General features: G+C 39.7%; 1 protein-coding gene and 1 pseudogene across 3 annotated transcripts in view; both read right to left on the bottom strand.

The window, feature by feature from the left end:
• GDA (guanine deaminase) overlaps window positions 1–23,811 on the bottom strand; it is a 119,006-nt gene that overhangs the window by 25,570 nt on the left and 69,625 nt on the right. For 2 of the 3 annotated variants that reach the window (XM_049896660.1, XM_049896661.1), the window contains exons 9-11: window positions 22,775–22,872; window positions 20,226–20,293; window positions 4,539–4,685 (exon numbers count right to left, since the gene is read on the bottom strand). In XM_049896660.1, the coding sequence (XP_049752617.1) occupies window positions 4,539–4,685; window positions 20,226–20,293; window positions 22,775–22,872 (313 nt within the window). The remainder of the gene's footprint in view (window positions 1–4,538; window positions 4,686–20,225; window positions 20,294–22,774; window positions 22,873–23,811) is intronic. The other variant, XM_049896662.1, reaches the window with a different exon arrangement.
• On the bottom strand, window positions 8,183–8,831 carry LOC126083203 (SAP domain-containing ribonucleoprotein-like; annotated as a pseudogene).

Below are 23,811 nucleotides of genomic sequence, written 5' to 3'. Positions count from 1 at the left end.
CTTCTATTTAGCAAAGCAGAGTAAGGACAGGAAAAGCAAAATTGAGAATAAAATCCATTCCCTTCATGACTGTGAACATAATTCTGGCAGCCTCTCTCTCTCTCCCAGCTCTGTCGGTATACTTCAGACCCCAGCCCCTCTATGTTTTCCCTTCAGTTCTCTACGAAGCATAACTGACTTGACGTATAAAACCTTTTTTTCTTTTTCCCTCCGATTCTCCCCCCAACACTCCAACTCCTTTCCCTGCCTGTTTCGTTCTTTTTTCTATGAGGTCGCTAACATGATCCATTTTCATGGCAGTAAAATGAACCTCGAATAAATTTAAAAAAAATTATCCTTTCACACATCTGCCAATGCAAGCATATCCATCATAAATTCTTTAGTTTAAATCCTCTGAATAGAAAAAAAATTTTTTTTACTTTCCAAAGTGACTAGGTCTCATAACTCAAGAGTCCCAATGCTTTGAGAGCAGCCCAATTTCTTTGTAACCTCAACAGTTTTCTGATCGTCAGAAAAGAATGGTTTTCTAAAATAGGACATAGGTCAATAATGTCTATTGACTCTGTCCATCTCAGAGCTAGAATTCATCTTTCATGGCTACTGGACGCTGGATAAGAACATCTCTCGTTATGATTTCGTTTCAGAAAATAGGGTACTTGGCTTTCCTGGTCAATGAGGGTATTGGATCCAAAGCTCCTTAGGCCCTGTAATCTGAATAAGGTGTACACTGAGGTACCAAGGGAAGGCATACATCAAAGGAAAGTCAACTGGAGCGCAACATTATTTATTTCAATTTTTGCATGCGTTTGTTGTAGTCTATCACTGTCAGAATACAGATGTGAAATGCACTGGGTTACAGATTCCTGTTAGGCAACATCTGTTATTTTATATTTCTGTACATGAATACCCAGAAATCTTCTGCCAATTCTCTGAGCACTGACTTAGGAATCCTGCTTATTTATGAAAGATAATATACAGTGGGCACTCTTTTATTCTCGGGAAAAAAACTTTTTTTTTTTTTTTTTGGCTGAAGGACTTCGATAGCAAGACAAGAGTATAAAAATAATTAGAAATGTTAAAAGCAGTTAGGGGGCTTCTATTAATTATATGAGCAGGGATTGGATATATTAGAAAATTATAGGAAACTCTCTCCTCCCTCACTGATTACACTCTACTTTTGGGCCCTTGACAAAGAAGCATGGCAAATATGACTTTTTAATGACTGTATTCAACACAAAATTGTTGTGTGTCTAATAGGCCAGATATATTTGTTAGAATCCAGGTCATTTTGGCGATATAAACTAACTGGGTCATTCACTAGGACCGGAAGTGTTCAGGCACAAATTAATCATACTTATAAATACTGGACACATTGCTTTCAGTGACTTTATAAAGTGATCTAAATTCAGATTGTTGCAGATGGGCCCAAGTGGTAAGCAACTCAAATGCGTTTCAGTTTTACTGCCTTTTGGAGCGAATGCTGGCTCTATGAAGGTGCTTTATACACATCTTAATTTTCTTGAGACTGAACGTAAAGTCTGTGGCAGAGCTGGAAGATGTCACTCTTTAAACCAGAATCCGCTGATCTCATGTTATTCAGACTGTGGTAGACACAGGAGCTAAGGAGAAGAAATTCTGTAACAGTGTACCTGGTGGCACAGAAAAAGATCTGAAAGCTACACAGTAAGGTAGAAATAATTTGGTAGGCCCCCCATGCTGGCTTGCTCAGACACAGGATCCTGATGAAGCAATTCGTTCCAGTTTGAACCACTGCTGAGAATTTGCATTTCTACCCCAGATATACTGAATCAGAATCTACGGTTTAACAAGATCCCCAGGTGATTCTTATGTATAATAAATTTTGAGAACCACTCTTCTACTAGTGGTTCTCAGACTTGCTCCCTAACCAGCAGCATTAGCATCAACTGGGAACATGTTCAAAATGCAAATTCTCACCAGGGGTTTGAACCAGAACCAATCTGTTCAAAGCCCTCGGTAAAACAACTACTTAAAATCAGAAGTGCAACTAAATACGCAATAGATAAGTGGTAGCTCTGGTGAAGGGTAAGACAGTACACGACACTGGAGAAGCCAGCACGACTTGTACAAGGCAAGGTCATGGAAGCTCCACAGACACATCGAAACTCCCTGAGGGACCGAATTGCTGGGCTGAGGGCTGTGGGGACCATGGTCTCAGGGAACATCTAGCTCAATTGGCATAACATAGTTTATAAAGAAAATGTTCTACATTCTACTTTGGTGAGTAGTGTCTGGGGTTTTAAAAGCCTATGAGTTTCCATCTAGGATACTACACTGGTCTCACCCATTTAGGAGCAAGGAAGAATGAAGAAAACTAAAGGCAGAAGGGAGAGATTAGTCCAAAGGACTAATGGACCACATCTACCAAGGCCTCCACCAGACTGAGTCAGTAAAACTAGATGGTGCCTGGCTACCACCACTCACTGCTTTGACAAGGATCACAGTAGAGGGTCCTGGACAGAGCTGGAGAAAAACGTAGAACAAACTTCTAACTCGAAAAAGAAAGATCAGACTTGCTGGCCTGAGAGAGACTGGAGAAACCCTGAGAATATGGCCCTGGACAACTTTTCAGCTCAGTAACGAGGCCACTCTTGAGGCTCACCGTTCAGCCAAAGATCAGACAGGCCCATAAAACAAAATGAGAATAAAAGGACACACCAGCTCCGGAGTAAGGACTAGAAAGCAGGAAGGGACAGGAAAGCTGGTAACAGGGAACCCAAGGTCAAGAAGGGAAAGTGTTGACATGTCGTGAGGTTGTTAATCGATGTCACAAAACAATATGTGGCCTAACTGTTTAATGAGAAACTAGTTTGTTCTGTAAATCTTCAGCTAAAGCACAATAAAAAAAATCAGATGTGTGAATATGGCTATGGTGGTGGAGGTAGGGTATCGCCCTCGTTAAAAGGATGGCTGAATTAAAACTTGAAACTTCAGGAACGGAAATAAAAAAATTTAAGGAAATCCAAAGAGCATAACTCATGCATGTTTTTCTTGAAATGTCCTTTATAGTATTTGTCATAGTCCAGGATATGCAAAGAAGAACAAGGAAGTTTCCTTTCCCAGGTAACTCATGGCCTTCATAGCCCAGAATACCCTTGGCCTTGATAGCCCAGAATACCCTTGGCCTCAGTGGCCCAGAATACCCATGATACATCTACATCTATATCTGTATCAGTCCACCTTTCTGTTAGCTTGTCCTACTGTAGTGGCTTGCCTCTGCTGTGATGCTGGAAGCCATGCCACTGGTATTTCAAATACCAACAGGGTCACCCATAATGGACAGATTTCATCAGAGCTTCCAGACTAAGACAGACTAGGAAGAAAGGCCTGGAGATCTATTTCCAAAAATTAGTCAATGAAAATCCTATGGATCACAGCAGAATATGGCCTGAATCGCTTGCTTTGGACCCATCATCAGGAGGGATCAATCACTAGAGTAGGATATTATCTTTGGTAAAGTAGAAGGCAAACAAGGGTGTGGGAGATCTCAAAGATATGGATTGGCACCATAGTCATGGCAATGGGCTTGAACATCCTGGTGATTGTGAGGATGATTCAAGACTGGGCAATGTTTCATGTTGTTGTACATAAGGTCACCCACCAGGAGTCGGAGTTGACTCGATGGCAGCTAACAACAACAACATATCTGTATTTGTGTCTATATTTTTGTTTCTAGCTATCTACTTATGGCCCCATGCTATTTTCACTATCATCCTTCCAGATTACACAATAATTTGAAAGTGACTTAAAGCAATACAATAAGCATTTCTATTTTTTCCATACAAATATGATTACATGTGAGAACAAGTAAAGCTGATGAGTGATATTTTCATATCAACCAACTATATTTTTACATCTTTTCCTTTTAAAGAAGCTTGGGTAAATAGTGTACTTAAACATACAAGCAAAAGGCATGGTCTCGGCAGGCATATTACATAGGAAGATGTCAGCAGGTAAGAATCTTTACTCTGGTATCAGATTTTCTGGATTTGAATTATGACACACTGTAGCTTGACAGCTGTGTGAGCCTCAGGTTCTTTGCTTGGAAGATAGAATTAATAACAGTGGTTGTGAAGATTAAGAAATGTAAATAAAGCAAGTTTCATAGTGCCTATCTCACGTAAACATCCAGGAAGTCCTGGCTATTGTTTTAACTATTATTATTATTATTACTCAAACCAATAGAAAGCAAGTTATTTGACTCAATGGGAAAACTGCTTATTTTAAAGAACTTATTTGCAGGCGAGCAATATAAAAAAAAAATACCCATTAAAATAATTAATACAACAATCATGAAACAAACAGCAAACTCATTGAAAGAATGATGCCTTCACTGCCTGCCTGAACTTCAGCTTTGCTTGCTATATTTAGGGTTTGTTATCTAAGATGCAACTGGACTATGGAATACATGCTGGTATCATCACACGTGCCTTCACCTTGCACCCTAGGACGCAGACAGGCATGCTTGGACCTTAGGTGAGAAAGAAAGAAGTCATTACCTTGGCTTCCTCCAAGAGTAGCTAGTCTGAAGACTTCTTTGAGGGTGAGGCTTTTCTCATTTACCTTATTAATTAAAAGGATATTGGAAACCATCACTGCTCTTCTGATGGCATCAAGCATGGAGGATGAATAACCACCAGCAACATCTACAGCAAATAAGATAGAGCCAAAACAGTAACCTTATGAGGATAAATGGAATATTAGATATATAGGTAGGTTTTTGTTTTTAGTGACAGATACAGTCTTTAATATACTTACTGGAAGGGCACTATCTATAAACACAGAATGGCCACAGACTGACATTTTAAAGGAATACAAAACTTGGAATCAGTATCAAATGTACACCTATACTAGTTTCCTAGGGCTGAAGCAATAAATTATGACAAACTTGGTGGCTTAAAATGACAGAAATTAATTTTTTCAAGTCCTGGAGGATACAAGTCCAAAATTAAGGCATCAGCAGGCCTACACGCTTTGCTGAAGCTCTAGGGGAAATACCTTCCTTGCCTTTTCCAGCTTCTGGTGGCTCCTGGTGTTCCTTGATTCATGGCAGCATCACTCCAATTCCTGCCTCCATCTTTACATGGCCATCTTCCCCGTGCGTCTCTATGTGCCTCTCCTTTTCTGTCTCTTATAGAGACACTCATCACTGGATTTATGGCTCGCCCTAGTTCAGAATGATCTCATCTCAAGATCCTTACTTCAAATACATATGCAAAGACCTTTATTCCAAATAAGGTCATATTCTGAAGTTCTGGGTAGACATATCTTTTGGGGGCCACAGTTCAACCCACTATAATACTCAAATGGTTACATGAAGTTAAGAGAAAAACCTTTTATCTCTGAATATTCCCTGGTAGAACTCTCATGGAAATTATTCAAATGTGACTGCATAAAGATAATTTAGATAATATAATATGTGATTTAAAATAAGCTCATCGTTCTATATACTAAAAACTTATCCAAACTCTATTCTAATTCAGATGAGAACTTAAAGGAAATTAAAAATACACCTCTTCATGATAATTTTTCAGGAAGAGTGTTTAGAATGAACTTTTATACTCTGGAAAATTAGTGTAATAAATGAGCCATGCTGATGTAGATAGCTTTATATGTTGGTTGGCATCTTTACATGAGAAATGAGATTTATGGTGATTTAAATAAAGTCCCTAAGCATAATTAAGTTGAAATACCGCCTTTGGCCAGAACAACGTAGAAGTTATAAAATCAGTTTAAATAAGTAAATGTCAAGTAAGTCAGCACGTTTTATTAGAAGAAAAGTACAACTATAGCTAATAAAAAGCACTTTATATTTCAAGGGATCCTTCCGTCATTCCTAGGTAGACATTTATAATTGTTAGTGCCTATACATATTGCAAAGATCAAAAGCAATAGCCTCTTAAGTTGTAATTTTAGGTTGCAGTTCAATTTTATGTTCAATTATCTTGCACATCCTTGGATAAACTTGTATGGATTTTTTTAGAAACTACTTTTCTTTAACCTGAACACTATTATCAGAGGATTATCCAGCTCCCTGAGAAGTTTTATTACCTCCACTTAAGTTATTACCTCCACTTAAGTTATTAGGTTGTGTTAATATACAGTTGTTGTTGTTAGCTATAGTCAAGTTGGCCCCTGGCTCATGGCAATCCCATGCCCAATGGACCAAAACACTACCTGGTCCTAAGCTAACCCCATGATTGGCTGCAGATCAGACTGTTGTGATCCATAGCATTTTCATTGGTTGATTTTTGAAAGCAGATCACCAGGTCTTCCTAGTCTGTCTTAGTCTGGAAGCTCCATATAAACATGTTCAGCATTATGTCATTGTTGTTGTTGTTGTTAGGTGGTGTCGAGTCAGTTTTGACTCATAGCCACCCTATGTACAACAGAATGAAACACCACCCGGTCCTGAGCCATCCTCACAATTGTTGCTAAGTCTTGAGCCCACTGATGCAGCCACTGTGTCAATCCATCTCATTGAGCGTTTCCTCTTTTTTGCTGACTCTTTACGAAGCATGATGTCCTTCTCCAGGGACTGATTCTTCCTGAAAACATGTCCAAAGTATATGAGATGAAGTCTCACCATTTTTACTTCTAAGGAGCATTCTGGCTGTACTTCTTCCAAGACAGACTTTTTCGTTCTTCCGGTAGTCCATGGTATATTCAATATTCTTTGCCAACACCATAATTCAAAGGCATCAATTTTTCTTTGGTCTACTTTATTCACTGTCCAGCTTTCAAAGGCATGTGAGGCAAATGAAAACATCATGGCTTAGGTTATCCAAATCTTAGTCCTCAAAGTAACATCTTTGCTTTTCAACACTTAAAAGAGGTCTTTTGCAGCAGATTTGCCCAATGCGATACATCATTTGATTTCTTGACTTCTGCTTCCATGGGTGTTGACTGTGGATCCAAGTAAAATGAAATCCTTGACAATTTCAATATTTTCTCTGTTAATCATGATGTTGCTCATGGTCCACTTGTGAAGATTTTTATTTTCTTTATGTTGAGGTATAATCCATACTGAAGGTTGTACTCTGATCTTCATCAGTAAGTGCTTCAAGTCTTCTTCACTTTCAGCAAGCAAGGCTGTGTTATCTGCATATTGCATGTTGTTAATGAGTCTTCCTCCAGTCCTGATGCCCCATTCTTCTTCATGTAGTCCAGCTTCTTGGATTATTTGTTCAGCATAAAGATTGAATGGGTGTGGTGAAAGGATACAGCCCTGATGCACACCTTTGCTGTAAAAGCCCCTTGTCCTGTTTCAATGACTGCCTCTTGCACAGGTTCCATATGAGCACACCAAAGTATTCTGGAATTCCCATTCTTCACAATGTTATCTATAATTTGTCATGATCCACACAGTCAAATGCCTTTGCATAGTCAATAAAACACAGGTAAACATCTTTTTGATATTCTCTGCTTTCAGCCAAGATCCATCTGACATCAGCAATGATATTCCTTGTTCCATGTCCTCTTCTGAATCCAGCGTGAGTTTCTGGCAGTTCCCTGTCAATGTACTGTTGCAACCACTTTTGAGTGACCTTCAGCAAAATTTTATTTGAGTGTGATATTAATGACATTGTGCAACAATTTCTGCATTTTGTTGGATCACCTTTCTTTGGAATGGGAGATCCAAATATGCATCTCTTCCAGTCAGTTGGCCAGGTAGCTATCTTCCAAATTTCTTGGCATAGACGAGTGAGCACCTCCAGTGCTGCATCTGTTTGTTGAGAAACATCTCAATTGATATTCTGTCAACTCATGAAGCCTTGTTTTTCTCCAATGCCTGCAGTGAAGCTTGGACTTCTTCCTCAATACCATTGGCTCTTGATCATATGCTACCTCCTGAAATGGTTGAACACTGACCAGTTTTTTTTAGAACAGTGACTCTGTGTATTCCTTCCATCTTTTTCTTCTCTTTTCTACAGTCTTACTATTATTATTAAGCAAAACGATTAAAAACAAAAACACGGCAACACTTTAAAGTTGAAACGGCAATAAGTCAAACTGCTGCTGGAGTTCACAGATGTACCTGGAGTACATGCTCCCTCATTGCAAGACAAGACCTAGGCACACAACTGTGCATTGGGTATCTACGTGACCAAGAAAATCAAGAGCAAGGGAAACCATCGGAGAACAGAAAACATCAGGAAATTTTCATCAGGCAATCCCAAAGCGCTCTGCTCTTTTCCTCTTCTTTGCCTCTGTATCCTTTGTGGCTCCAGTTCCAGCTGAATTGTGATAATCCCAAATAGATCCTTCCGTTTTCTTCAGTTTCTCATCATCTTTAGACTTTCTGGAGATTGAAGACATGTTCATACCAAATCTTTGAGCTCTTTCCTTCAGCTTATCCAGGTTAACAATAGGTTTGGCATCAGATGACAGGCCTTTTGTTGGAACTGAAGAAATACCAACCCTAGCTGTTCAGGTAGCTTTCTTACTAAGCTCACAGATATGTTGAATTTTTCAACCCTCTTCTGCATTCTCTTAGTCTGTGGTATTTCAGATGTAATTTTTACCACTTTCTTCTCTGTTGCCATAGCAACAGTTTTTTCAGGGGGTTCTTCCTCTTTGACAGGCAGTTCTATGGGCTTTGGTTCTTCTTCCTCTGTTTCACCTCCCAGTACATCTTCTTCGTTTGCCTCTTCTTCAGCATATTCTTCAAGATCTGCCTGGAGCCTGTTGATGGGATCTTGTTTTATTCCCTTGAACTCAAAACCACGAGCAAGGCACTCCTACTTTAGTTCAGCAAGCTTCAGCTTATGAAGTCCACTGTCTGCCACCATCTTGTTACCCCCCCACCTGTTACACTAGCTTTCCATCTTCTTTTGATGCTTCCTGTGTTGTTCAGTATTTTGTTCATAGAATTCTTCAAAATTGCAACTTGAGGCTTGAATTTTTTCTTCAGTTCTTTCAGCCTGAGAAATGCCAAGCGTGTTCTCCCCTTTTGGTTTTCTAAATCCAGGTCTTTGCATATTTCATTGTAATACTTCATTTTCTCCAGCTGCCCTTTTATATCTTCTGTTCAGTTCCTTTACTTCACCATTTCTTCCATTCACTTTAGCTACTCTATGTTCAAGAGTAAGTTTCAGAGTCTCTTCTGACACCTATTTTGGTCTTTTCTTTCTTTCCTGTCTTTTTCTTTCTTCATGTATGACGTCCTTGATGTCATCCCACAACTTGTCTGGTCTTCCGTCATTAGGGTTCAATGCAATACATCTGTTCTTGAGATGGTCTCCAAATTCAGGTGGGATATTCTCAAGGTAGTATCTTCGTTCTCGTTGACTTGTTTTAATTTCCTTCAGGTTCAACTTGAACTTGCATATGATAATCTGTTCAGCAGTCAGCCCCTGGCCTTGTTCTGACAAATGATACTGAGTTTTTCCATCATCTCTTTCTAGATGTAGTGGATTTGATTCCTGTGTTTTCCATCTGGTGAGGTCCATGTGTATAGTTGCCATTTATGTTGTTGAAAAAAGGTATCTGCAATGAATAAGTTGTTGATCTTGCTAAATTCAATCACGCGATCGCTGGCATTTCTAACACCAACACACAAACTTCCAATAACAGGTAGGTGGTGGCTGCACGTGAGGTGCACTGACCAGAAATCAAACTTCCCCCATGGAAGATGAGAATTCTACTGCTGACCCATCACCTAACCGTCCACTGAATTTGAATTTATAACATAACATCAAACCAAAGAAAACAAATAAGATTTGGGGAAAATGCACATTAAGCTTTAAAATATTTTGTCTGCTACTTCTTCCTTTGTTGCTAGAATAAATACAATGTTAAGTGTACGAGGCAGAATAATATCAACATATGGTATGAAACATGTAAAAATTAAATATGTATCTGTGGATAAAGACTGGAAGAGAACAAAGAAAACAAAATCAGTGCAGTTAAGATGGTGTAATTATGGAGGATTTAAATTCTTGCAGTTATGAAAAATCACAGGAAGTAGTATCTTCCTCAAAACCTAATCTAAACTATCCCTGTAGAAAGAATAAGGAGAGATCAGGGAACAACTTTATGCAATTTATTGAGAATATTTTGAGAAATGCCTTATTATGCTGTCCATTTAATCATCCTGTATTCTTCTGGCTGCCGATGTTATGTAATAAATGCCAAAGGAACAGTGAGCTACTCAAAAGGAACAACAATGTGCTGGTCAGAGAATGAACCCTGGGTCACACAAACCAAGGTATTTAGTTAGTTAGGACTATTTGTATGACAGTCAAGTTTTCCTCCAGGGGATTTCCATTGTGATAGTAACTTCCTGATCCCTGCTCTACTGGTTGAAGTTAGTGGCTTCCTCTGCTATCCACAGCATATTTAATGCAGGTGGAATTACTGAAGATTATTGAGAATACTTTATTTACCACGGAAGAAGAGGAGCCCTGGGGACACAGTGGTTAAGTGCTCGATTGTAAACCAAAAGTTCAGCTGTTTGAACCCACCAGCCACTCCATGGGAGAACAATGTGGCAGTCTGCTTCCATAAAGACTACAGCCTTAGAAACCCTATGGGACAGTTCTGCTCTGTCTTATAGGATCACTATGAGTTGGAATCGACTTAACGGCAATGGATTTGTTTGTTTGTTTTTTTTTAAGAGATTTTATGGAGGGCTGGAAAAGAAATAATAAAATTCTGCATTTTATAGACCTAGTTTTAGACCGTGGATCTGGAAGTTTCTTGCTTTGTTGACCACTGGCCAGTTATATGATGTCTGGGAACCTCAATTTTCTCATAAAAGAGAGAATTCAATTAAATAACATAAGTGCTGGGAAATGAGGATCAAAAGGTGAAAGCTGTGTCATAGAGAGGATGGGCCTTCAAAGAAAAGAAAAAAAGGGCTGGCAAGAGAGGAAGAAGAGAAATCACTACAATGTTGTTTCAAGAATCCAAGATAAGATTGTTCTGACAAAGGTGAGAGTAGTCAGCCATGGCAAACACTGCTGAGAAGTCAAGTGTGGTAAGGACAGAATGGTGTCTTTTGGAATTGACAGCAAAGAGGTCACTGTGGTAACAGCCCAGTAAAGAATGGACAAGGACAGTTAGTTACCCTGGAAGGTGGGGCAAGAAGCCAGACTGATGTTGGTGGACAAGTGGAAAGTACCTAGAACATGGTGGCAGTGTGAGTAACCCCTCTTTGAAGAAGTTCTGCTGTGAAATAGAGCATCTGGGTGGGGCAGGAGTCAGAGGGGGATGTCTGGCTAAGAGGCTTTGTTCCTTCGCTTAAACGATCAGAAGATACTAGAGAATGTTTGTGTGGTGGTAAGAATGATCCATTAGGGAGAAGATACTGACGATTCAGGAGAATGACTGGCCAAAGGAATTAATTTCTTCAGATACTGGGAGAGGGAAAGAATACAGAGCACACGCCAGGGTATTTGAGTATTTTGTCTTTGATTGGAGAACAAAGGTTTTTCAGCTGTAGCAGGAAAAAGAAGAGAAAATGCCTGCAGATGCAGGAAGGTGTCAGAATTCCACGATAGGAAGATGAGGAAAGGGTCTCTGGTTGTTTCTATTTTATCAATGACTTATGAGATGAGGGCATCAGATGGAAATAAGGAAAGTATGAGGTAGGGTAGAAAATTGTAGAAGAAATGAGAAAAAAAACTGTCTTAGAATATGGGAACACACTCTTATTAGAGACACATATTGTCTATGAAGGCAGTGTTGAGGACCATGTGGGGTTGGAGAGCATAAATCTGAAATGAAATGTCACTGGATGATTTTCTCCAGCAACTTCCAACTGCTCAGCTTCAGCCACCGAGAAAAAAAGTAGTCGAGTTCCTCTAGGGTTGGGCTTTTATTAAGTGAGGTCAAAGAAAGCAAGAGAGAAATAAGAAGTAAGGATGTTTCCAAGGGAATAAATACAGTGGTGTATCCTGGCATCCGTTGTTGTCATTAGCTGCCACTGAGTTGGCCTGGACTCATGGCAACCCCATGCACAATGGGATCACGTAAGATAGGTAAATTAAGAAGAGGATAATGGAACGTAAGAAAATGTGCAGTCACTGGATCGGAGTCCATAGGAGATGAAAGAACTGTTAACAGCTTTGGGAATAATGGAACAAGTTACAGTTAAAAAGACAGAGGATCGTGGCTGGAATGTAAGATGCTAGAAAGTGGGGTGTTTTTTGTTTTAATTTTTAGGTCTTGGTTATGTAAACTTGTTTTAGAATTTTTAATTTTTCCATCAGATTCCTTTTTTAACTTCTGCTGTGCTTTTTTTTTTTTATGTTTCAGATATGAGGTATCCTATTTTTTAAGTTCTACAAGCTGTTATCTTTAATATTTTCATGTTGTAAAATCAGAAGTGAAATGGGATATTTGTGTCTCTCTTTTCTGACACAAAGAGTTTCATAAATTTATAATTTCGCTTCTTCTTGCCAAATGCATTTTCATCCTTTTACCCTTACACATGGAGCCCTGGTGGTGCAGTGGTTAAGAGCTCGGCTGCTAACCAAAAGGTTGGCAGTTTGAATTCACCAGCTACTCCTTGGAAACCCCATGGGGTAGTTCTACTATGTCCTATAGGGTCACTGTGAGTCAGAATCGACTTAGCGGCAATGGGTTTGGTTTGGTTTAGAATCTTATGCAGAAACCACAACTTCTTGGGTTTTGTTAACAAAATCAGAAATAGAAGAACTCTTTTGGTACTGAAAAATTCTTTCTTGTAGCACATATATTATTTCTAAAATTTTAAGATAAAACACTGAAGACGTTCAAGTTAAACCCTTTGCTGTGGAGTCCATTTTCACTCATGGCTACCCTATGTGTGTCAGAGTAGGACTGTGCCCCATGGATTTTCAGTGGCTGATTTTTCAGAAGCAGATTGCAGTGCCTTTCTTCTAAGGCATCTCTGGGTGGACTCAAACCACCAACCTTGCAGTTAGTAGCCAAGCATGTTAACTGTCTGCAACACCCTTATAAAGTCAAAACTCAAAGACCTGCCATTCAGTTTTATAAATGAGTTTCATGTATACAGTCTTCAGGAATCTCTTCCCAACCAGAAGGAAACACTTTCCTGATTTATGTTGCCATTCTTACAGTTTTTTTTTTTTTTAATGTATATTGCTTTTAATACCATACGTACTCTCTCGAGATATATTTTGACTTTTGCATTGAATATTTAAACTCCTTTACAATTATTTGGTACTATTTCTATTTTAGCTGAGTTCAGCTTATCTGACAATCCTATCGTACCATTACTTTCCTATACTATAGCCCTTCATTTTGCGTCATATCTTACTGGATGATGTAGATTTTCAAGAAATTTTTTGAAAGGGTTTATGGGGAGAGCATTTTCCAAGCCTTTGCATATCTGAGAATTTTGTTGCCTTCACACATAAGGAGAATGTGGTCATATACAATACTCTTAAAACACAATTGCTTTGCCTCCAAACTCTTTCTTCCCTTTTGGTATTTTGTGACCTAGCAAAGAAAGGCTGAATCAAACTGGATTTTATTGTTTCATTGATAAGTGATTTTCCCCATGCCTTAATGTTTTATGAAATTTTTTTCTTTATCTTTGTAATTCAAAAGTTTTTCTAGGATATATTATATATTCAATTATGATTTAGCCTAGAACAGAGTAAGCCCTTTCAATATGATGCACAGTTCTTTCTTAGGCTTAGAAAAGATTTATCCTTTAAAGCTGTCTTAGTCATCCAGTGCTGCTATAACAGAAATACCACTTATGTTCCCAGACCAAGGGGGCATCTCAGTGCAGGAACCTCAGGTCCAAAGGACACGCTCTGATCCTGGAGCTGCTTTCTTGGTGGTACGAGGTCCCCTTGTTTCTCTCCTCACTTCTTTTATATCTCAAAAGAGATTGGCTTAAGACAGTATCTAATCTTGTAGATCTCATCAAAATACCTGCCACTAATCCATCTTATGATTATGATCTTAGTATATTGTAGTGATAGGATTTATAACACATAGGGAGATCACATAAAATGGTGGACCATCACACAATTCTGGGACTCATGGCCCAGCTAAGTTGACAGATATTTTGGAGGGACACAATTTAATCCATGATAAAAACTCTGATGATTGCTTCTGCTCCATTTGTTATTGATCTTCCATCAGGAAAATCCCATCTGTTGGCATTATGCTTTCTGCCCTCCATATAGATCATCCTTAAACACATCCTTTGATCTTTGGTCAACTTTGTTCTCCACATCACTGATTCAATTTTCTGCAACAATAAGTCATGGGCTCCTACATGGTTGGGTTTTTTATCTTTCAACTGAGGTATAATTAAGAGAGTCCCTGGGTGGTGCAAACGGTTAACACATTTGGCTGCTAAACAAAAGATTGGAAGTTTGAGTCCACCCAGAGATGCCTTGGAAGAAAAGCCTGGTGATCTACTTCTGAGAAATCAGTCATTGAAAACTCTATGGAGCACGGTTCTACTCTGACACACATGGGGTCGCCATGAGTTGGAATTGACTAGACACAACTGGTTGGTTATAATTAAGATATGATAAAACGTACACATCTTCGGTGCTTAGTTTGATGTTGACAATTTTATACACCCATTTAACTGCATTTCAAAAAAACAAGCTATTAAAGGTTTCTATCACTTCAGCAAATTCCCCCATGGCCTTTCCCAATCTCCCTATCTACCACTCCCATCCCTTGGCAACCACTTTCTGATTTCTATCAACGTAGATTAGGTGCATAGAATGGCACAAATGTGCTGAACTATTAACCTGAAGGTTGGCAGTTTGAGCCCAACCAATGGCAGTATGAAAGAAAGGCCAGGTGATCTACTGCCATGAAGATTACAGCCAAGAAAACCCTTGGAGTAGTTCTCCTGTGTAACACATGGAGTCTCTATGAGTCAGAATCAACTTGATGGCAATAGGTTTTGTGGGGCTTTTTTGGTTATCAACATATATTAGCTCTGTTGGTCCCTGGATCTCATATATGTGCAATCATACAGTATGAGCTTCTTTGTGCCAGACTTCTTTCATTTAAAAAATGCTTTTGAGATTTACCCATGTTTTTGCATATTATCAGTGGTTTGATCTTTTTTTTGTTTTGTTTTTATTGCTGAGGAGTGTTCCATTATATAAATATACCACAATCTGCTAATCCATCTTCCTCTTGACAGACATTTGGATTGTTTCCAGTTTTTGTCTATTATGAATAAAGCTGGCATAAACATTCTTGCACAAGAATTTTTGTAAGCATATGTTTCCATTTCTCTTGGGTAGATACCTAAAACTGGAACCGCTGGGTCCTAAGTAGATGTATTATAACCTGCCAAACTGTTCTCCAAAGTGGTTGTGCCACTTTACCCTCTCTCTAACAGTATATAAGAGTTTACATGCTTTTTCAGCCATCTAAGATGCATCAATTGCTCTCAACCCACCTGGACCAAAGCAGAATGAAGAGCACAAGGACACATGGTGATAACGAGCCCAAGAGAGAGAAAGGGCCACATAAACCAGAGATTGCATTGGCCTGAGACCAGAAGAACTAGATGGTGCCCAGCTACAACCTTTGACTGCCCTGACAGGGAACACAACAGAGAACCCCTGAGGGAGAAGGAGAGCAGTGGGATTCAGACCCCAAATTCTCGTAAAAAGACCAGACTTAGTGGTCTGACTGAGACTAGATGGACCCTGGTGGTCATGGCCCCCAGACCTTCTGTTAGCCCAGGACAGGGGCCATTCCCAAAGCCAACTCTTCAGACAGGGATTGGACTGGACAATGGGATAGAAAAAGATGATGGTGAAGAATGAGCTTCTTGGATCAAGTAGACACTTGAGACTATGTTGTTATCTCCTATCTTGAGGGGAGATGAGAGGGCAGGGGGGTTGGAAGCTGGCAGAATGGACACTAAAAGAGAGTGGAGGGAAGGAGCGGGCTGTCTAATTAAGGAAGAGCAATTAGGAGTATATAAAAAACAAGGTGTATATAAATTTTTGTATGAGAGACTGACTTGATTTGTAAACTTTCACTTAAAAAAAATGACTTAAAGCACATTAAAAAAAAAGTATGCATTTTTTATTCTGAAATTTTTTTTTGTAATTTCCTTCTTTCATTTTTAAATTTGTCTTTTCCATCACAACTTGGGGTCTTTTCACAGACTCATGTCTTCTTGTACTCCAAGGATGATGGCAATTTTCTGAAACTTTCTTCTGGATCCTGAAGTACATCATTTTCAGAGGTATACTTTTCCTCTTATTTCTTTTGATTTTTTTTTTTTTTTCTTGGTTCATGATATTTATATCAGGCTTCACATGGATTTTTCCTATTTTATACTTGAACAAGTCAAGATCTACCTAGACTTATTAAGGGGCAGGGTGAATAAACTGTTCTTGGTCCTGGTCTCTGAGTTTATATAATCTTCTAAAAACTACACTTGAAGGGCAATTGGTATATAAAGGTCATGTTTAGGAAACAGCGGAATATAAGAAGGTTTCTGGTGTGAAGACTGTGAAAATGCAACAGCAGGCTCCAAGTTAATAAGCTAATGTTATTGTTGTATGCCATCAACCTCATACTGACTTATAACCCTATATAACAGAGTAGAACTGCCCCATAGGGTTTTCTAGGCTATATCTTTACAGGAGCAAATCGTCAGTTCTTCTCTCCCTTGGAGCGGCTGGTGGCCCAAGCACTTAACTGTTGTACCATCAGAGCTCCTTAAGCTAATACATCGTATTTAATCAAACATTTGGTCAACACACAACCTTGCTCTTTCTTTTTTAAGCCAATCTTTATTGACTAGCACTATGTGCCAGGTACTGTACTAACTACACTTTTTTTTTTTTTAATTTAATTCTCACAATAAGCTTGTGAGGTCAACATTGTTATAGCTGTTGTTGGTGGTGTTATACAAATTAGGAAATAAGGTCTTAGAAAATTTAAGTAACTTACTCAAGGTTTTACAGCTAATAAGTGACAGACAAAGAATTCAGAGCTGGAGCTTTATCTACACTTTTTAGGCCATAAAACACAACCCAAAGTCAAGAACTGGAAGCCACGTAATGGATTTAAAGCATGGAGAGCGAAATCCTGTACAGCACCTACCTGGTTTTTGCATCTCATCTGCTAAGAGTTTCTTTAACTGACTATGGCATGTAACAAAAACTCCTGGCTGTCTTTTTCTTATCCATTAAAGCTTTTCTGTGAAGATAAAATAACTGGTTCCCTGCCTTAAGAACTAAAAGCCAAACCCATTGCCATTGAGTCAATTCTGACTCATAGTGACCCTGAAGGACAGAGTAGGACTGCCCCATATGGTTTCCAAGGCTGTAACTTTTATGGAATCAAACAGCCACATCCTTCTCCCTTGGAGCAGCTGGTGGGTTCAAACTGGTGACCTTTTGGTTAGCAGATGAATGCTTAATCACTGCACCACCAGGGCTCCTCCCTGCCTTAATACCTGTGACTATACCTAGGGATTGGCACGGAATCAATAATCCAAGTCTTAATTAAAATTTGGAAAATCCTAATTCCTTTGGTTCATGTAAAATTGGGAAGAACCTCTAATCTAGTGCACCTCTTTAAAAATACTAAGTCTTTAGGTATATGATTGTGTATTTACATCCTATGCATTATTGTGCATCTTGCCAATTAACTGCATGAGATCTTTAGAGGGTCTCATGGTGACAAACTGAGACTTCAACTATTGCAGAAAACAATGGAAAGTAGCATTGTGAGCATGCATATGTCCTGATGCTCTTGAACATAAGGAAAACCAAGGCATCAAGAATGGGAAAAGAGTCCTTGTGCTACCATGCCCATTATTTATTTATTTTTTGGGGGGGGGTTAATTTTTAGTTCAGTCACACACAGTAATAAAAGGAGGTTCATGGTGGATGTCTAGACTTCTGGGCCCGACTCGTACTTCTGAAGTGAGCAGCAGTGCACACACTCAGAAAAAAACAATTAAAATGTGCTCTGAAAAGAAGGAGACATAGTTCGCAAAGACAATGTTCTACATCCTACTTTGGTTAAGCAGAGACTGGAGTCTTAAAAGCTTTCGAGTGGTCATTTAAGATACAACTATTGGTCTCTGTCTGTCCGGAGCAAAGAAGAGTGAAGAAAATCAAAGTCTCGAGGAAACAATTAGTCTAAAGGACTAATGGACCACACGAACCATGGCCTCCACTAGCCCGAGACTAGAGGAACTTGATGATGCCTGCCTACCAATACCAACTGCTCTGACCAGGATCACAGAAGGAAGTCCTGGACAGAACAAAGTGGGAGAAAAATGTAGAATAAAATTCAAGTGCATAAAAAAGACCAGACTTACTAGGCTGATAGAGACTGGTGGAACCCACGAGACTGTGGCCCTTGGACTTCCTTCAAACCTGGAACTGAACCCACTTCTGGAAATCGCCTTTCATACAAACAATAGACAGGGCCAAAAAATGAACAATAACACCCATGAGGAACGTGCTCCTCAGAACAATCAACCGTTGTTGTTGGTAGGTACCGTCGACCCTATGTACAACAGAGCAAAACACTGTACAGTCCTGAGCCATCCTCACAATCATTGTTATGCTTGAGTTCATTGTTGAAGCCACTGTGTCAATCCATCTCCTTGGGGACCTTCCTCTTTTTCGCTGACCCTTTACTTTACCAAGCATGATGTCTTTCTCTAGGGACTTGTCTCTTCTGATAACATGTCCAAAGTATCCCTCCTGACAACATGTCCAAAGTATGTGAGACAAAGTCTCACCATCCTTGCTTCTAAGGAGTGTTCTGGCTGTATTTCTTCCAAGACAGATTTGTTCCTTCTTCTGGCAGTCCATGGTATACTCAATATTCTTCACCAACACTGTAATTCAAAGGCATCAACTCTTCTTTGGTCTTCTTTATTCATTGTCCAGCTTTCACACGCATACAAGGAGACTGAAAACACCGTGGCTTGGGTCAGGCGCACCAAGCATATGAGACCAAAAGGGCAGCATATGCCCCAAAACAAAGTTCAGAGGCAGGAAAGATAGGTGAATAGAAACAGAGAACTCAGGGAGGAAGGGGGGTAGAGTGCCGTCCCATTGAGGGGATTGCAACTAATGTCACAAAACAAAAAGTGTATAAATTATTGAATGGGAAACAATTTGCTCTGTAAAATTTCCACCCAAATCACAATAAAATGTTTAAAAAAAAAAAAGGATACATTCTACCCTAATCCCACCTCATTAACATAATGGACAACTCACGCCCAGATGGGACCATAACCACAGGCATAGAGGCAACTACCGTATCAACCACCTAGAATGTTCTTCAGCCTCATAAAGACACAGACTATCTGTGGGAATTGAGGAGTCTCATTTTGCTAAATGCTGCTTAAAAGCAATGCAAGTTCTCAACAGATTTCTCAGTGTTCTCAAAGCTGGCATGGATTAAATTCGTCTGGGAAAAAGATGTGGCAGTCTGCTGCCATAAAGACTTACAGCCTTGGAAACCCTTTGTGACAGTTCTACTCTGTCCTATAGAGTCGCAATGAGTCAGAATCGACTTGACGGTAGTGGGTTTGGTTTTGGTTTAGAGCAAGGTCACATAATTTTTATTTTCTTTGGAGGCAATGTTTGTGATTACACAGTTCTTGAAAAATAAAAACAGATAAATCCAAACCATAAAAACTTAGCCGGAAGGATAAAACAAAAAGGGAAAAAAATCAACGACTTTTTGAAAAAAACCCTGAAGCACTTTAAAAGGAAATACCTTTTATAGACCACTCTATGAACAGTAAATAGGGATAATGGCTTTCAGGAGGTTAAAAAAAAAAAGGTTGCCATCAAGTTGATTCAGGCAAATGGCGACCCCATGCCGTGTCAGAGCGAAGCTGTGCTCCATGTGGTTTTTAATGGCTGATAGTTTGGAAGGAGATCACCAGGCCTTTCTTCTGAGGTACCTCTGGGTGGATTCAAACTGCCAACCTTTCAGTTAGTAGCTAAGTGCTGAGCCATCTGCAGTACCCAGAGTCTCTTTCAGGAGGTTATGGTCATCAAAACTTCTCCCTCTGTGTACATTTTCTTACTGCTTCCACTTCACCATTTCATCACCTCAAAGTATTACTACAAATACCAAAGCTGATTTTTTTTTAACATGAAAGAGCTGTTACCCAACAATTAGTCATGTTAGAAACTTATGTACTTGATCGGCCACTTTGCCATAGCTACAAATGGTGAACTACTAACCTGTACCCAGTCCTATCTTCACTTCGTGTTTCAGGACTTCGAGCACATTTAGAAAGCCACTGGTCAGCCTGGAGAGAGAGAGGAGATAGTCAGAACAAGGAGACCCAGGTGGTTCCAACAAAATAGCAATGATGGCGATATCACTAAAAGTTGTATTTCCCGTCATATCAGCTCTAATGCTGATACAAACATTAGTCAAACCATGGCATCCAAGCCCTGGAGTTTAAAAAAAAGATCATAAAGGTGCTTGGATACTCTGGCCACATCCTGTCTTAAACTCTCAGGAGGACACAAAGCGGCAAGTGACAGAAGGGAATGCAACAGGTCACTTGTAAGGAAAAATGGAGAAATCAAGCCTTGCGATTATTCCAAAAGTCTTATCAGTCTTTAATATACACACTTTTTAACTAACTCATCCTTCTATAGGAAGTAGAAATTGTAACGCATTACCTTTTCTCTGTATCTGGAATAATTTGTTACTCTGAATGATCAGCAATTTGCAAACTCAAAAAGAGGAGGGACCACAACAGGAAAAGGAGTACAGTCTGGTGAATTAGGGACTGAAAGTTCAAGTGCTGCCTCTGAAGACAGCAGCAACCAGGACAGAGAGTTCCCAGACAGAATTCTGGACCTCATGACCCTGAGCTTGATAGATGTACTGCTTTTCTAAAGAGACAAAGGAAAACTTAAGCAATCTTTATAAGCCAGAGAAGATGTGAAGGTCAAAGTCATCTGCTCAAAGAGACACCTAACTATAACTTCTAAAGCCCCAGTGCATAAGTAATAAATCTCTCCAAACTGTTGAAGAAAGAGAAGTGGTGACCACTGAAACAGGGAAATATCCTTAAGAAATTTAACTTCAACCTCAATTTGGAAAGCTGGATCATGTTTTAATTTAGAAGATGTCCAACTCACCCAAGGGATGTTAAATCCTTCCAGTCTAGTCGCTAGACCACAATTATGGTCACTAAGTCGCTAGACCATAATTATGGTCACTAAGATGTAGGTAGGCAAAATTCCCTGTCACATTGACTACCTTTATGTCTGAAACCTAAGAGTCTCTAAAGGCTTTCAAAACACTCCTAGGCTCTACCCATAATGCCATTGACATACTTTTTCCCTTCACCAAGTCCCTAGACCTCCAGCTGCCAGCACCTGCTCTGCCTGGGTTCTTTCTGGATGCTAGAGATTGCTCTGTCCTTGCTTGGGGAAGGTTGAAAATTTCAGAGAATTAGTGCCCCTGGCTCCAACCCAGCAGCCCTCCACCAATGACTGATGAATGTTAGAGTATAACTACCCCAGCTCCCTTGGGCAAGGTAACTTTGAGGCTTGTTTTGTACACCGGCTTACTGGGTTTTCCAGAGGAACCTGTGGTAACCTGCTTGACGATCCACTCTTTACTGACGTCCTTCCCTTCCTTGTCTCAACCCCAACAGGTGCTTCCTGAGATTGCCTCCCAAATAAGCTACTTGTACATGAATCCTCAGCTCACACTCTACTTCTGCGAGAACCCAAACCAAGAGATGATACAAAGGAACCCTCAAAAAGGCTAAAATCTAGCAGAAGCTAATAAATTTGTGGAATGAATTTGATCCATTCCACCCTGTTACTAAGGAGACAGAGGTCTATTTGGGGTCCACTAGCACTAGAAATGACAGACATTTAATCTAATCCTGGAGAACAGGCCCTTAACTTAGCATTCAGGACCAGCATCATGGGGTCCATGAATCCCCTGAAATTAGATGCAAAGTTTTTCTATCTATGGGCTTTTTCTGAAGAGACAGACCCTAGTTTTCATCTGATTCAGTTATGGATCAATAACCCTTCAAAAGTTAAGAATCAGTTATCAATAAATCTTTTGCATTCTGAGAACTGCAGTAGGACGAGGTCCCTCCTGAGGTCCCCTTGTGTGAGCTGGCACACTATCAGATCCAGCAGCATGACATACATGGTAGGGTGCTGGCTTCTGGTGGCAGCACCGCCTCTGTCTGACATCAGAGCACAAACAGTAACGGGAAGTCAGTATCTGTTCCCAGAACACCTGGCTGCAATCTGTATCCTCTCAGTCTTTAGCTGTAAATTCTGAATCCTTTTGGTTTTGAGTTATCTTTCTGTTGTATTTCCTATTCTGTTTTGTTCAAACTCAGAAATTTTAGGAGACAAGGTGCTTTTGAAATGCATTCTCTGAAAAAAATGGCCTTTTTAAATGCTCTCTTTCTCTCCATCACAGCCCAGGTAAAGGTCAGTCTATCTCATTTCCATTTCAGTTACACCTAACTATAGAAGTGAGGGAGCCCTGGTGGTGCAGTGGTTAAGAGCTCAGCTGCTAACTAAAAGGTCGGCAGTTCAAATCCACCAGCTGCTCCTTGGAAACCATCTGGGGAAGTTCTACTCCATCCTATAAGGTCGCTATGAGTCGAAACGACTCCATGGCAAAGGGTTTGAGTATTACAGAAGAGAGATCCTGGAGGAACAACCAAGAAAGCAAAGGTATTTGGTATTTGCAACCCAAGTTTTCAAAATCCACCAAACAATTACTGCCTACTTACGATAAGTTAGAATTGGGACAATGTGAGATTGAGGCTCCTCGTTCACTGAATACGTTAAGCTCTTCTGCAGAAAGGTAGCAGCCATGCGCCATCACTGTCTGGAGAGAAGAGTGTGGGATGCAGAGTTTGTCACTTAAAAACATTTAGGTTAGTACTCACTCCCACAAGATATTACAGGTGCAGATGGAAGCCGTGCCTGGCTGCTACTATCTTTACAAGAACATTTATGATTATCTGTATCCATCAAATCACTGTCTACGAGTTACACCTCATAAAAAACCTATAAAAACATCTTATTACAAAAGTCTCAGCAAATTTGTAGATCTTACCTTTCAATTTCCTTTTTTTTTTTTATCTGCAAGATAGGTCATCCATCCAGCTTGAACATGTCACAATTCTATCATCTCCACTTTAGAAAACAGTCAAGTTACATTCTTTCTTATGTCTACATGGAACCTACTGGCAGACTGTGTTTGCTTCTATTGTAATATGCATTTTTTAGTAGGCAACTTTCACTTCTCAGTACATGGAGGCATGCCCCCCCACCTCCATTATTCTCAGTTATAATACAGGCTCAAATGGTGTTGACACAAACAAACTTTAACTCATCTCTTTACATTTTCATAAAAATTAGTGTATGTAATATCTTATAGGGGGCCCTGGTGGCGCAGTGGTTAAGAGCTTGGCTGCTAACCAAAAGGTCGGCAGTTCTGATCTACCAGCTGCTCCTTGGAAACCCTATGGGGCAGTTCTACTCTGTCCTATAGGGTCACTATGAGTCGGAATCAACTCGACAGCAACGAGTTTGGCTTTTTGGTTTTAATATCTTATAGAGTTTAGTTCAGAAGGTAAAACTAATCCAAGCAAGCAGGTGCTGCATACTTATGAAACTTCTTTTATTTTTTGTCTCAGTAATGTTTGTGGATTTTCCTGAAAAAACTTTTATCTTTCAAAATTCCTTTTCTCTCAGTACAAAACCTGTATCTAAATAGCCTTCTCCTTTGGGAGGCATGGTTCAGAGGCCACAGAATTATTAT

This window comes from Elephas maximus, chromosome 9 (genome assembly GCF_024166365.1).
Source record: "Elephas maximus indicus isolate mEleMax1 chromosome 9, mEleMax1 primary haplotype, whole genome shotgun sequence".
Lineage (NCBI taxonomy): Eukaryota > Metazoa > Chordata > Mammalia > Proboscidea > Elephantidae > Elephas > Elephas maximus.
This window is presented reverse-complemented; position numbering and strand designations above follow the sequence as displayed.